Below are 15,489 nucleotides of genomic sequence, written 5' to 3' on the forward strand. Positions count from 1 at the left end.
CCTCCAGCTCAAAATGCTGTCAAGATCCTGTTCAGAGAAAAAGAACTAGAAGTGTCACTCTATCTCCACCATTCACTTTATACACATCAGTAACCACTAAAGAGATTCTGGGCAGTTGGGTCTTGTCTTGCACGGTCAGAGGGAAGGAGTGCCCTGGGGTTCTTTTGGTGTGTAGTTGGTTGGTTGGTTGTTTGTTTCAGAAAACCCATACCAAAGGCGTGGATGGTGTGGTGAGTTGAACTCGAAGACATAAAGACACCCAAAGTAGCCGGACCTTTTAAAGCCATGTTTGTCATCCGCTGTTGGAAAAGGAGGATTGCGTTTGTGGCTTGGCTTCTAGTCTAATATCTACGACAAAGATCAGCTTTGGTTACATGTTTCTGAAAATTGAAGAAGGGTTCAGACATCAGAGTGTAATTTAATATACACAGAAGTAACATTGTGCATTTTCTCTACAATTTGATGTGACTTAAAAACAAAAAGATTCTGGGCTAACTGCTTTGCTCTAATTGGATAGAGGTCGGGAGTAGTGATCACCCTTGTCACCACGGACCTTCGTATGTTGAGTCCCCCAAGCAGGCGCCAGCTCTCCCTGGCCACGCGTGGCAGGGGCTCAGGAAAAGGCAGATGTGACCGTGACCGTGAGCAGTCCTATCTTCCCCCTCGGTTTTCGTGGCTGGCAGATGGCTCCATCAGAGCTGGGGCGACCCACGTGGCCACGCAGCAAGTCAAAGGGAATGAAGCCATCCTGACCAAATTCCCCTTCATTTTCTCACCCACATACAACAACAGACTTAAAATGCCACCTCAGCAACCTCACACCCAGGCATGTGTCAGATGCTAAACAATGAAAAAAGTGCACTTTTTGTCAATGACAGAAACGAAAGAAAGAACAGTCATGTGTTAGATGCTCTTTCTGTATGTTCCAAGGTCTGTATTTTAACACAGTAATGAAAACAAAGCATGTGCAGAAAATGGTAACATTTTTACGTTTTATTTTTCTTTCATTTTTTTTAAAGAAATTCTCCCTCCCACATGATAGAAAGCTCTTTCCTCAGGAAGCTGTGTTATATATTATTATGACCCACACCGCTTGCTCTTCCTGAAGCCATAGTTGGGACCAGCAGTGACCTACTGAGTACATTTCACACCCCAAGTAGATCACCGTTTAGCATCACCTCCTGTATCATTTCCAGCAGTAATTCTGTTAATGAAATACATAATGATAATAATGGCAGGAAAGAAACACAGTGAAAATTCCCTTTTATTGAACTTGATCTATGTGTATATAATTGTGCCAGTTAAGCCACTAATACATTTTCTTGAAAAACAAGGGGAACTTATAGCTACATATTGGTCTAATACCTGAATGAATTACATTGCAGTGTCTAATGTTGACTCTTAATTTTGGCATATTTGTCAAAATTTACGTCTTAGCACATTCATGTTCAATGTGACATAGAACAAGATTTGCCCGATTTCTTCACCCATAGCTAATCAAAAAATACTTCCTAATTTTAATTACGAATTTTTTTTTCACACGAGCGAACAGATTTAAGAATTGTTAGGAAAAGTCTTACATACAAGCATGAACTTGTCAGAGATTTCTGAAAATCACATTTCACAATAAATTCCAGAAGTTGAAATAGAGTTGGTATCTTTGTTTTTCAGGATTGAGTCTAAAGGCTTCAAATGTCTCTGCAGTTGAAGTATTTTCCTGAAGATATCTGCCCCAGAAACTTCACGATCAACTTCTGTGAAGGGAAAGATATCCAAAGGAATCTGAGAACATGACTGAATGTTAACAAACATTGAGAATATTTAAGCCATGGCTTTTGGAGAAGTGTCCAGTTCTTGGTGAAATTAATAAAAACCATTCAAACAAGCCCTGCTGTTCCTTCTGGCAACACGAAGACAGTATCTTTTGTCCTTTCCCCTGACATTCTGCCTTGAAATTTGATTCTTTTTTTTTTTCTGTGTAAATTTCCATTTGCTTGTATTTTATGGTTACAGAGTTAATGGCTTTCTCCATTGCGTCTGTGCACTGATCTTCAAGAAGTGATTTTAAAGCTTGAGTTTACTATATGATTTTTAGTGTTGGTTCAGGATGTTTGTAAATATTTTTTACTGATTTACTTGATTTAAAATTTCACATCAGAAAAAAAAGATGGCTCAGAGAAAACATTGCGTACAGCAGAGAACAAAAATCTAAGAAGCACCTCTGGTGGCCGCGCTGATGTTCAGATTGCAATGCACTTCAAAGGTTTAGGTAGACTTTTCAACATTTGCCTTTGCTCCATGCAGAGCTTCATAATGAGCATATCATTTCAGCAGGGAGAGCCTTTTCATGGTTAGACTTCTATTTTAGAGCATTTTTCACCTATAAAAAGAGATGGAAAGGAATAAATTATTGTTTTCCAAATGTTAAAAAAGCCACCAGGAAAGAAAACTTCAAGGGGTCACACAATAACAGAACTTAAGGAACTCAAGTTCTGTTTCTTTGTGTTCATAGTATCTATTGCTACCACGTTAAGTTTTGTATTTCCTGCTTAAATGCAGCAATATATAATTCTGAGGCTGGAGGCATGGAGTGAACCCAAAGCAAGCTCTAACAATGCTGAACTACAAATTTGCTCTCAAAATAAATGCAGGAACTTTCACTCATCACTGGTGGGAATGCAAAATGAGACAGCCACTTGGGAAGACAGTTTGGCAGTTTCCTAGAAGTTACTTTTTTTGAAAAAGAAAAAAGGAAAATAAATACTTAGTATTTGACCCTGAAATCCCACTCCTACGTGTTTATTCAAGTGAATTGAAATCTTATGTCTACACAGAAGACTCCCTTCGATAGGTGAATGAGTAAGCAGCCATATATTCATACAACAGAATACTGCTTGGTGATAAAAGGAAACCTGATACCAATTCATACAACCACATGGAGGAATCTTAAAGACATTTTGATAAATCAAAGTAGACTTACCCAAAAAGCCACCTGTTGTATCGTTCTAATCATATCTCAGTCTGGAAAAGACAAACTTACAGGTATTGAAAAGATCAGTGGTTTGTCAGGGGTTTTCTAAGAAAAGGAATCAAGGCTGAAGTCTTTAGGAGAATTGCCATAGTGCATCAGGGTTAAGAAATGAAAATCTAAATTTAAAAAAAAAAAATGAAGAAAAAACGAAAATCTAAGGGCAACCAATCACAATCACAAATAGTCAACTAGGCTATCCCAAATAATTCCACCACTTACACCATAGCCAACCAAAGAATTTCCTCACTTTGCTTCCCTCTCTTTTCTAGAAAAGTCCTTCTCCTAGTTCCTGCCAGGGGAGTGGTCCTAACAGCTTCTGTTTTGATGCTGTTCCATTTGAATTGATTTTTGTTCAAATAAAATCTTAAAATTTTTCACTATGCCTCAGTTTATCTTTACCAATGTATACAATGGAATACTATTCAGCCATGAGAAAGAAGGAAATTCTGCCATTTGCAATGACATGAATGAACATAGAGGACCTTTTGCTAAGTAAAATAAGCCAGAGAGAGAAAGACAAATAATGTATGATCTCTCTTATACAAGGAGCCTTAAAAAAAAAAAAACAAACTCAAAGGGTCAGAGCCATAGAAATAGAGAGTAGAATGGTGGTTGCCAGGGAGGGGCTGGAGGGTGATGAAATGGGAGACACTGGTCAAAGGTTAAAAGTCTCCAGTTACCGGGTACCTGGGTGTCTCAGTCCGTGAAGCATTTGCTTTTGGCTCAGGTCACGATCCCAGGGTCCGTGACCGAGCCCCACAATGGGCTCTGTGCTCAATAGGGAGCCGGTTTCTCCCTCACCCTGCCTCTCCACCTGCTTGTGTTCTCTCTCTCTCTCACTCTGTCAAAGCAATCAATCAATCAATCAATCAATCAACCAACCAATCTCTAAAAAATAAAGTCTCCAGTTACAAGATGAATAAGGTCTGGAGAATCTCACGTGCTGTATAGCGACGACAGATGATAACATTGGTAGTATGTATCTGAAAGTTGCTAAGAGGAAATCAAGTATTCTCATTGCCACACACAAATGGTAACCATGTGAGGTGATAAATGTGTTAACCTGATTGTGATAATCACTTCACAGAATATATGTATATCAAATCATCACACTGTACATTTTAAATACATACAATTTTATTTGTTAATTATACCTCAGTAAAGCTGGGAACATTTTGAACAATTCCTGTGGCTTTCTGATTTCTTCCACTGCACATTTTAAAAAGAATTATTCCATTCTTCTCTCACCTTCAATATATCCTTCCATACTCTTGGTGTTTCATTGACTGGCTATATTCTAACTTCCCAACATATGAGCTTAAATCATTGACTTTTAAGCTTTTTTAAAAAAGAATTTAGATCCATGCATGGAGACCCAGAGAGCAGTGACGAAGCCGCATACATCAAATTTTGGTATGTCCCTTTTTTTCTTCTTCAAAATATTTTCTAATTTCCTTTGTGATTTTTCTATGATTCATGGGCTATTTTGTGTGTTGCTTATTTTTTAAATATTGGGGGGGGGAGCTTCTAGTTTCATTTAGGTACTGACTTTGGATTCTTAGAAAACCTGTCACATGGTCTCCACCTTTTTGAAAGTTGATCTACTCTGGCAGACACTTAGTGTAAACTAGAACTGTTTACAGAACCCTGTACTGAAGGGGCTGGTGTCAGGATGCTCTGTATGTCTATCAATCCCATTGGTTTTGTTGCTAAAAATCTTCTAAATGTTTACTGTTTTGTCTGCTTGTTCCTTCTGCTAAGAATGTTGTATTACATTTTCCAATCGGAATTTTAGATTTGGCTTTTCCTTTTAGCTTTTCTGACAAATGTATGTATTTTGGAGCTATGTTAGTGCATACATAGGATTTTCAGGTCTTCCTTATTAGCTCTAGTCACCATGAAAATATTTCTACTAGTATTTCTTTAAGTTTCCTGTTTATGTTAAGTGCATCTGCTTTCTTGTGTGCATGGCATGTCCTTTCTCAAACTTTCGAACTTAAAGTATGTCTTGGATCTTCTCAACAGCATATGGATGGGTTTGCTTAACATTCTTTCTTTGACTTGGGATTGTTTCATACCCTTAATACAACTACTGAATACTTTGGACAGGGGGTACTTGGTTTGTTCAGCACACGCTCTGTAAATAAACCCAGGATAGGAAGATTTATGAAATTCAGCTTTCCAGGAAATGTTCCAGTAATTATGATTTTTGTCATGTAAAATGAAGCCATTCCCTGATCTAACTAGCTCCTCTTGTATAAGTGATGCCCCCCTATGTAACATAGGCATATGTTAAATCTCAGCCAGGGCTTAAGTACTGGGGGAAGAATGAGGAGTGGTGGAGGCAGTCCTGGGTTTCTCCAGGCATTATCTGTGTCTTAAATTACCTGCACACATGACTTAAGTAAACGTAGATACTGGTTAAGATTTCTGACTCTTGTGAGACTGATCTGATGATCTGACCCTTTGTACATTGTCAGCTCTCTAAGAGGTTTTGTGGCTCTGATTTCTGGCTCACCCACAACAGAGTAAGCCCTCAGGAGTGTAAAGCTAGATCTTGCGGGTCCTCCAAAAAAATGGCTCTCCAGGCACTTGGTAAACGCTATAAGCTATGACGGTCTCCATATGTGCACCATCAGACCTCCTTCCACCGTTCCCCCCTCCGCCCCCCATTGACCAAACACTGTTCTACCCTCAGAGCCTTTGTCCTGTTCCCCTGAACCTGACGAAATCCAAGGTGGCTGGCTCTGATGTAGGAAAGACATTAGGGTTCAAAGTCTATGGCCAAGAAAGAATTCTTGAGATGTCTTTGGTGCAAAAAGGTTTTATTAAAGCACCGGGACAGGACCTGTGGGCAGAAAGAGCTGCACTGGGGTCATGAGGAGTGGCCCATTATAGACTTGGGAGGCAGTAAGGGATAGAGTAGATTTCTACAGGATTTTAGAAGCAAGGTTTCCCCTTGAGGGGGCTAGCTGCTGTTAGGAAGAAGTCATGTATTACCATCTAATAAAACCTGAGTCACGAGACCCTTCAGATGTGTGTCAGTGGGTCATATGCTTGGATGATTGCCAACATATACCTTGGAGGGTAGAGAGAGAAGTTTCCAAAGGAATGTTTATATGTTAAAGTGGACTCACAGGATCCTGAGGGTTGGGCTAAGATTGCCTTTGCCCTCAGCAAAGTATTAACATCAAGGCAGCTGAGTCCCTAGGGAAGGAAGGTCGCTCTGCCTGTTTTCAAGGACACATCATCAATGGGCTGTAGGTGGTAAGGAAATTTTCCTTTTGCCTTTCCCACATCAGCTCCCTTGTCCCTTTCAGGTTTTCCCTTTCCCAGTGAAACTGTCCCTGACCACCCCAAGACTGCCTCAGCCCTGGAATACTGTAGAGCAGACCTCCTTCAGACCACAGCCTATTCCCCTTTCTCACACATACACACTGGTACATCAATTTATTCACTGATACATCTCTCAACATACAGACGCATAAGCTCCTGAGAACAGAGGGGCTTCATGGTTTGTCCACTGCCATCCCCACCGTACTGAGCAGTACCTGACAAAGCAGGCTCTTCAGCACCTGTGAAATGGTTTGGGCTCTACCCCACATCTACATTTAGCCTAAAAGAAATCAGCCCCAAATATTCTGTAATCCACTTTTATTTCCTTCTATGCCATGGATCATTTGCATGTTTTTTTTATTACGGGCTTTGTGAATTGCTCTGTATAGTTCATTTTTAACTCCGTTAGGGTCAGAGAACAATGCCTTATTTTATGCAACTGTTTTCTGTATGGCCTAGTTCATAATCAACTGCAATCAAGTACACTGGAAAGCAAGGAGGGTGGCCAGTTTGTTGGATGTGGCATATACATCTAGTTTTCTAATTGCCAAGTTCAAATTCTCATATTTTATCTGATTCAGTGTAGAATACTTCGGCACAGATAGTTGTGTTATGCCAAGTAAAGAACCCTCTGGGTGCAGTTAACATTCTAGTGAAAGGCCCCATTGCAGACAGCGAGCTCTTCGTTACCCTTAAGGCTGATGAACATTGTTCCTGAAAACAACGGGTCCAACAGTGGCTTAAGAGTGACTGAGGTTAGAAAGGTCTCTCATTCATAAAACTAGTGTTGTTCAAGGTATGATGGAGTTCAGATAGAGTATTCAGGGGTGCTCCCACCCCCATGTACAGGTCAGGTTACCTGGTGACGCCCCTGGGGTGTGCCTGAGGCTCATCCCTACAGCAGCACTGTGTCTGGCCCCTGACAAGAGGGACACAATACTGTCCCTGGAACTCTCCCTTCAGAGGTCCCGGAACGTACAGAGACCTAGAAGTCCACCACGCTTCCCTAACAGGCTGCAGGAGCTGTCTCTCGCTGTTTTCACTGCCATCCACTGTGAGGCTGACAGGGTTGACAGTTGGCGCTAACTCCGCCTGAGAGAAAAAACCTGCATGCTGTAGAGACGAGACGGCTCAGGGCAGGTGCCAGCGCCCACTGTATGGCGCGTCCGTTTCTCTTCACAGGTCAGCTTGGGGTCACATTAATAGACGTTTTTCGTAGGTGAACACCAATTCTTGTTCCATCCTGTTAGTTACCAGTAAAGCACATTGTTTTTTAACGTTCTCATCTTGTCTGTTTCTGCTGATACAGCACATGCATATATAATTAAGTCTATAACTAGATGTGCTTGGTATGTTCTGCTTTTTAGATTTGTTTCCATTACAAAGTACATGAAATAAGACTAGAGATTAAACAGCCATAAAGCTTTATCAAGTCTTAACATGGTTTATTTTTCAAGATGACCAGAAACCTTGGACAGGAAGATGTTTTTCAAATGCCAATCTCTTGAATAAAAAACCAATATACACCAGAGCCTAGAAAAATTAATCATTGTTCTGTTCTGACAAATTTTCAGAGGATTTGTCACCGGGAATTGTCGTCATCCATTTGGGCGGCTCATGAACAAGGATTTATCTGTCTCAGTTCAGGATGCTGGAAGTCCAAGCACAGGGTTCAGAGGTGGTCAGGTTCTGGCGAGAGCCCTCTTGTGGCTGCAGCCTGCAAATGCTGTGTCTTCACCAGGCAGAAGGAGCCAGGGAGCTCCGGTGGGGCCTCTCTTCAGGGCACTGACCCCATTCCCAAGGGCTCCACCCTCCTGACCTAAGCACCTCCCGAGGCCCCCCCTCTTACTGTTATCATAACGGAGGTCAGCATTGGAACACATAAGTTTGGAGAGACATAAATATTCAGAATGCAGTAGGAATTTTAAAAATACAAGAATGTTAATTTAAGCAGGCATTTTAAGCCTAGGATACGATTTGAATGATATCATGGGGTTAAGACAATGTAGAAAAACTAAAAATATGCTAAAAGGAGCACAAGGAAGAGGAGGGGTGTTTTACTAAACTATGTACTTGCTCGCACCTATAAACTGAATGCAGATTTCCCTAAATTCTAGAACTGTTATATTAAGAAGTAATCGTGATAAAAGTCCTATATAATAGAATTTTAAAATATAATACACATCTCTAAAATCATTTTAAAAATATCTAAGTATTACTTTGATTTTTTTTATCAGAAATATAGTTTCGGTAATAAATAAACATTTGATGAAGTTATACAGATCTTCCTGAACTTATAGTGAAATAATGGATAAATCCATTGTAAGTTGAAAACAGGTCAAAAAGCATTTAATACCCCGGACTTCACAGCTTGGCCTCAAACGTGCTCAGAGCAGTTATATGAGTGGACAGTCACATAATAGTATCTCATGTAATTTACTCAATACCACACCGAAAGTGACAAGACGGTTGTGTGGGTACAGAAGGTTGTTGACACTGGGACCCTGCCCTTGCCCAGCACCAGGACAGAGTATGTTATCATCTGCCACAAGCCTGGGAAAACACTCAAAATCTGAACTACAGTTCTTACTGAATGTGTTTGGCTTTCATACACATTCAGCGTAAATCCTAAGTCAGGGACTGCCTGTATAAACAAGGTATCAGATACACTTTGCATAGTTAATTTTAATACAATAGGAATAATCTTTACAGTAGAGTTCATGTCAGAATAAATTATTTTTACCTTATTTTTAAAAACTGGCAACAGTAAGTTCAGAAGCTTTAACCATCTGCGTGGTTGGCTAATGTCCATGTCTGTGCTGGGAAGCCTCATCACAGACATGCAGACGTACTTCCTGTGATTCTCCAGGATGCAGTGGCCATGGTGGGTGGGGATGGGGGTGCTGGTGCAGAAGGGCTGCCCCTCAGTGTGGAGAGCACAGAGGCACTGATGGAAAACCCATGGGAAGTCTGCTATAATGGTAAGTGGTCCACTCCCACTGTACTTCTTCCAAAGTTAAATTGTTTTTAATTTTAAAAATTAAAAGTCTCCATTTCAGTAAAACTGTCTTTTAGTACTTTAAGCCAAAAAAGCATCATTCTCTTCCTTCATTTTCTGATTTTATGACCAAATATCCTGAAGGTATCGTTTTTCCTCTTTTAAAGTAGCCAATCTTTTCATTGCTTCTAGTTTTTCAACTCCAGCCTGTTTGCTTATTATTTCCACAAGGGTATCATTGACATCTTTGGCCATATTCTTAGCATCTCTAGAAAAAATAATAGCACTGATGTTTAGGAAACAAGAATTTTTATCAAAGCCTTCATAATTCACAAATCTAATTCCCACTGACTCCACCACCCCCACACCCTGGCACTCTACTTCTCTGGGAAGCGTCCCAACAGGTGTCCCAGCCCGCCACCCATCAGGCCTCCACCCAGTGACGTATCCAATTTGCAAAGCTGACCACATCATTCATAGCTGAAAACCCCTCAGAGGCATCCATGCTTCAGGAACAGCCGAGTCTCCAGTAAGCATCTAAGGACCTTATAAACCTGGCTCCTCCTCATCTCTCTCATCCCCTCCCTTCAGTCTACTGGCACACAGCGAAACTTGCATTCCCAAGGGCAACAATGTTTTACACGTATAAGCCTTCAAATACACACACAAACACACACGCACACACACGTGTGTGTACACGTGCACACAAGACACAATTACTGAAAACTCAACTATGGGCCTGACTAGTTTGAAGTGCTTTGACATGCTTTAGCTTATTCATTTACAAGACAGGGTTAGGAGCCCTCTGGTGTGCCCCTGCAGGCCGCGATGTGCACCTGCTATAAGTGACCACCCGCTATATGTGAGCACCTGCTAATGTGGCTTCCCCACCAGGGAGAGTAAGCTGTCTACGGGCAGCGAATGTGTCTCACTTCACCTCACATCTCTCAACATCTGAACTGTGCCAAAGCACTCAGGAAGCACCAAATGCTGTTGAATGAGTGAAAGCGTAGGACAGGACACTAATGTCAACAGAACTTGTTCTACCCCTATAGTAATATTTCTTGAAAAAGGTATCTCTGGTGGCCACCCTGACTTCCACGTCATGCTCTCCCCTCAGCCACTGCAACAGAGCTTCCATCCCCACAGCCCTTTCCCCACAGCACAGTGCTGCTAACTGCCAAACCTACTGGTCTCCTCTGGACAGCAGAAGGCTCCCCAGCTTGGGACAGTGTCCCCTGGGCTTAGAGACAAGTTCACTCCTGCTGAGGGACTGGTCCTGGTGAGGGCACCATGAGGTCTTTCTTGTTCTGAGCCCCCATCACTGACCATTGTCATGAACACTACCAACTCCACTGTGCAGACAGACGGAAGAAGTGAAGCATCAGTGATTGAAAAGAGAAATTTCTGGGTTAACATGTTAAGAATTTGGACACTTAAGATATCCTCCAAGTTCTCATTTACCAGGTATTCACATATTTGTACAAGTGATTTTGCCTCTATTAGTTGGAGGTGCATTTTCAACGTTGAGAGCTCTACCCTCTACAAAGTGAAGGTCAAATACTTCTTTAAAAGGTAAATGAAAACATAAACCAGCACAATGTCCAGAATCTATGCCCTTTATCAACATAAAGCAGGGTTTCTCAAGTAAGAGTAAAAAAATCCATTAATAGGTCGTAAAATCAACTTAGGAGGCAAAATCAGCTTTTTAAAACAAACAAAAAACAGTAAGAAGTTATCACAAAATGTCATGAGAAATAAATAGAAAAAGTTCTGTTTTGGGGCATCTGGGTGGCTCAGTGGTTGAGTGTCTGCCTTTGGCTCAGGTCCTGATCCTGGGGTCCTGGGATCGGGCTCTCTGCAGGGAACCTGCCTCTCTCTGTGTGTCTCTCATGAATAAATAAAATCTTAAAAAAAAAAAAAAAAAGTTCTGTTTTATAAAACTTATTTCTATTATACCTATTCTATGTCACTGTAACAGTATTCCCTCTTTGGTATCACAGTTAAAAACAAAAAACAAGAAAAAGCCATCTGATTTGGTGATGTACAAAGTATTTTAAATGCCTGAGATGCATCAGAATTAAAAAGAGCTATTTCTTACTCGAAAGTCCTTTTTAGTTAGCATAATTTTTTTGAATTCCATTAAAACAAGTTGGTAAGTTTCTATAATTTTTCTTTTTATGGCAATTTTGGCTTTCTATAACAAATTTTGCCTCAGAAAGTATATAAAAGAACATAAAAATGATTCCTGGTTTATGACAACTTTGACATTACAAATTATGTCTTAAAAAAAAAAAAAAAGGATCTTTAGATCCACATTCTCAGAGTAAAAATAATGGTTTTCCTGAGCCAGGTTAACTGCACAAATCATGTATATTTGGATACAAGAAAATCAATCCTGAGAGTTCAAGTTAAATGATTAGCATCCTAACACCAAATATAAAACAAATAAAACTTTCAGAGGCTCTTCGATATGGCACAATGCATTCTGAAATGCAAAGAACTGATTTCATTTGTATTTCCCTGATAATGACAACTAAATGTATGTTAGAAGCATTTTAGAACTTGTATTTCTATTCCTGTACTTAACCTGCTTAACAGATTATTAACAGTCCCTAGTTCATTTAACAAATATTATCAACAGCCTTCTCCTACCTGGCATTTGAGTGATGGTCACTTACCCACACACGTAAATATAGCCGCTTTCATTAAGAAGGACCCTTGCCACCTGTTCACTGTGAAGCTGGATGTTATCTTGCACATACTTCACTGGGGCTGCTTCTTCCCCAACAGGAGCATCTCTTGAGAAGGAAACCTTCAAGTGAGTTAGGATTCCACGCTTGTGGAAATGTCTGAGTTCTTCTCTGAAATTTAATGTATAATGGGTTAGTGTACTGAAAGGTTTATCATTTAAAGTTAAAAGCTCTGAAATTAGACTGTATACCCACTGTAGAGTCTCACAATACTAGAAGTGTACACTACCTGAATAAATAATCCCTATCTTTATGTCGACAGCCAAAAAACAACCACGTTGCTCCAAAGTGTCCCTCTGGATGCTGTTCTTGGAGTTTCTCTCTATGTGGAAAAGAAAGTTGAGATGTTTGATACAAAGAATACATAAAACCAATCTATTTGATCAGAAATACCACCAACAAACTCGCCATCACTGCAAGTCCTGCCCACAGGGCTCCTCAGTCCCTCCAGCAGACACTCTGACAACCACCCACATCTGTGAGCTACAGACACCTGCAAGCTCTGCATAGCATCTATGAGGGTAATTCAAATATCAAATATCACAGTGTGAAAACTACTCTAATTTCTACATTAAATATTAATTTTATTCACAAAGTTGCTATTAACTCTCAATTAATGTTATAGAAACGTGGCCCAGGGCTTCAAATGGTAGAATGATCTGCTGTGAAGTGTTTCAGAAACAACACGCCAAGGAGACATGCCAAGTATGTCTGCCATTACTCTATGCTTCTTTAAAGAAAAAAAACTAAAAACAAAATAAAAACAACAAAAAGATTCTGTCCAAAGGATATTACACCACTATCTGGGGACCAGCACACAAAGAATTGTTCATTATTTCACAAGCAGGGAGAGAAGTACAATTTATATCAAATAGTTCTATAGGATATGAAGATGCATCTGGTAATACCAATCTACTGAAAATTACTGATGTTTGGGTTTAACTCTGGAACTTTTGCTATAATTGGATGTTAGTAGCAATGTTATCTCGTTAAGGGAGAGATGGAACAGTATGTACATCATCACAGCATAAAGGTATGCCTGAAATTTGTCCCCAACTACGTATGTTATAAACTATACTGCAGCTGGGGGAAAAAAAGAAAAATAAAGTGCTACAGTAAAAAGGGAAATTCTGACACAAAACAAAACCTCTGGAAGATATCACATTTACTTTTCCCATGGTGACAAATTATGCTATGCTATCACACATTTGATAATAATTTTTTAAAATAAAAATTTTACAACCAAAGTCCAATATCCAAAAAAATCACTGAAGAAACAAAAAAAGCTATTATATTTCCACCCAGGATCATAAGGGATACATTTTCTCACTAGTCAAAGGAAGCACACACCTGTGTTGCAGAAAACCAATGAAGGGCGCTATGCCAGTTCCCGGACCCACCATTATGATGGGGGCTGAGGGGTCACTTGGTAAATGGAAGAAATTGGTTGTTCGAGGACAGATGGATATCTGGAATGTTAAACCAATATTCATAAGTCTGAAAGAAAACCTAGACAAAGGCATACAACCAAGATGATTTTTGCTGAAGAAATTAAATAGCATTAAATCTTACTGAAACCATGAATGCACCTGTCACTACTGAGAAAAAAAAACAAGTTTGTCTTGCAAATTTTTCTTTCCCAACGAAATCAAAGGTCGTTAAAAAATGACAGGCATATTTCTAAGGTAGAACACTGAATAGATACAATCAAATTCTTTCCCTAGGCCTATGAATAAGGTCTGCTTTCTAGTAGGCAACCCATTATCTGTATTATGGAGAAATGCAAGAAAACTAAAGCTAAGATTCTCTGTTGGAAAAAAAAAAAAAAAGATTCTCTGTTTGCATGTAAGGGGCAATGAAGATCAGCATCAAGATGGAGTGAGAGTTTCAGGGGCAAATTGACACCTGAAGGAAAAATGAGGGGAGTCACTCCCAGGATGCTGAGGAGCTGTGCTGTGTTTGCTAATCTGGGTTCAATGTTATGTGTTTGTGCAAAACTAGAAGAATAAATAGTATACACAGATAAGCACAATCTTTTTGCTAAAATTTCAAAAGATTTCCCTTCTAAATCATGTGCCAGGGATACGTACATACAAGGAATCCATTTCTAAATGTATTTCAGTTCCAGTGTCACTTCACCAAGTGCATGAGTTCTACTGAGTGGCAGGAATCTATTCTCTGTGTAACTGTATACATTTTAATCTTCAATGTAAGGAAAACCTGTTCATTAACAGGATGAACACCAGACCTTGTAAAGGAAGAATTGGCAGAGTGGTATCAGATGAGGGTTTGCATTCTGGAACAAGACTGTAATTCATCTCACACTCGTCTCATTTGACCCACTCACTCACCAGTCTTATTGACGGTACTCAACACAACCACTACAGATAGAGAAATGAACAAAATCGCTGTCCTCATGGACTTATGCTCTAGTGGAGGAAGAGACAATAATCAAACATTTATCTGTAAAATGACTGGTAATGATAAGACTCGTGAAGTAAAGTCAGATAGTTTACACTGGGTGTGACAGGGGTGTGCTAGTGAGAACACATGGCCTGTGTACTAGGGACTGCAAGGAGAGCAGGATTAGTCCACTCTTGCTGCAGTAAATCTCAGACGGTTTATATTACCAAACACTTCTCCCTGGTTCTCCTTAAATGCTACAGGTGGGCTACAGTTCTGCACCAAAGACCTCCTCTGCTTGCATCCACGCCCAAGGAGCATCCCTGACCTGCAACATCCCATCCTTAGTCAAAGAGGAGAAAGAGGCAAGCCACATCAGTGAGTTCAATGCTCCTGCCTAGATGGAGCATATATCCTGTCTGCTCACATCTCTCCAGCAGAATACGGTCACACAGTCAGACTACACATTGATGGGCAGGGCGTCTATGCCTCCCAAGGACAGGGCATATCTGTCAGCAGTTGTCCCATCTGCCAGTTGGGGTTGGATTTGGGTGGGTTGTGTGAATATTAACATTCCCTACACGTCCTAATAAAATGCATATGGCACTAAACACCATTCAATTTAAATTGTATCCTTATTCCTATATTTCTAATCTTTGAATACTAGAAAGTCTATAATAAAGATCTGGTAAAATGGAGAAAGGAGAAAGAAAAAGGTAGAAGGGAGGAAATGTGTGAGTGGCATCCATGATGGGTGTTTGTGATGTTATATATATTTAACTTTCTGGAGATCATCCATTTTTATAGGATCATAAAATGACATAATACTCTTATGTCAGTACTGTAATATTCTTTCCTTTTCAGAAAAGGAACAGCGTCTCAGGTTCTTAATATTTTGTTGATGCATCGTGACCTAGGAATATGGTGGAGGGAGTGGTGGGGGTCTCTCTCTCTCTCTCTCTCAGGCA

General features: G+C 40.1%; 1 protein-coding gene across 2 annotated transcripts in view; it reads right to left on the minus strand.

Moving 5' to 3' along the window:
* Positions 1 to 7,774: 7,774 nt before the first annotated feature.
* Positions 7,775 to 15,489, minus strand: part of MTRR (5-methyltetrahydrofolate-homocysteine methyltransferase reductase) — a 31,681-nt gene continuing 23,966 nt past the window's right edge. The window contains exons 12-16 of one of the 2 annotated variants that reach the window (XR_005383675.1): positions 13,469 to 13,587; positions 12,348 to 12,440; positions 12,047 to 12,229; positions 10,556 to 10,720; positions 9,495 to 9,633 (exon numbers count right to left, since the gene is read on the minus strand). Coding sequence is in view for 1 of the 2 variants with exons in the window: in XM_038583334.1 (XP_038439262.1) it covers positions 9,489 to 9,633; positions 12,047 to 12,229; positions 12,348 to 12,440; positions 13,469 to 13,587 (540 nt within the window). In the remaining variant the exon portion in view is untranslated. Of the gene's footprint in view, positions 9,634 to 10,555; positions 10,721 to 12,046; positions 12,230 to 12,347; positions 12,441 to 13,468; positions 13,588 to 15,489 lie in introns of both variants that reach the window. The other variant, XM_038583334.1, reaches the window with a different exon arrangement.

Source organism: Canis lupus, chromosome 34, assembly GCF_011100685.1.
Source record: "Canis lupus familiaris isolate Mischka breed German Shepherd chromosome 34, alternate assembly UU_Cfam_GSD_1.0, whole genome shotgun sequence".
NCBI lineage: Eukaryota > Metazoa > Chordata > Mammalia > Carnivora > Canidae > Canis > Canis lupus.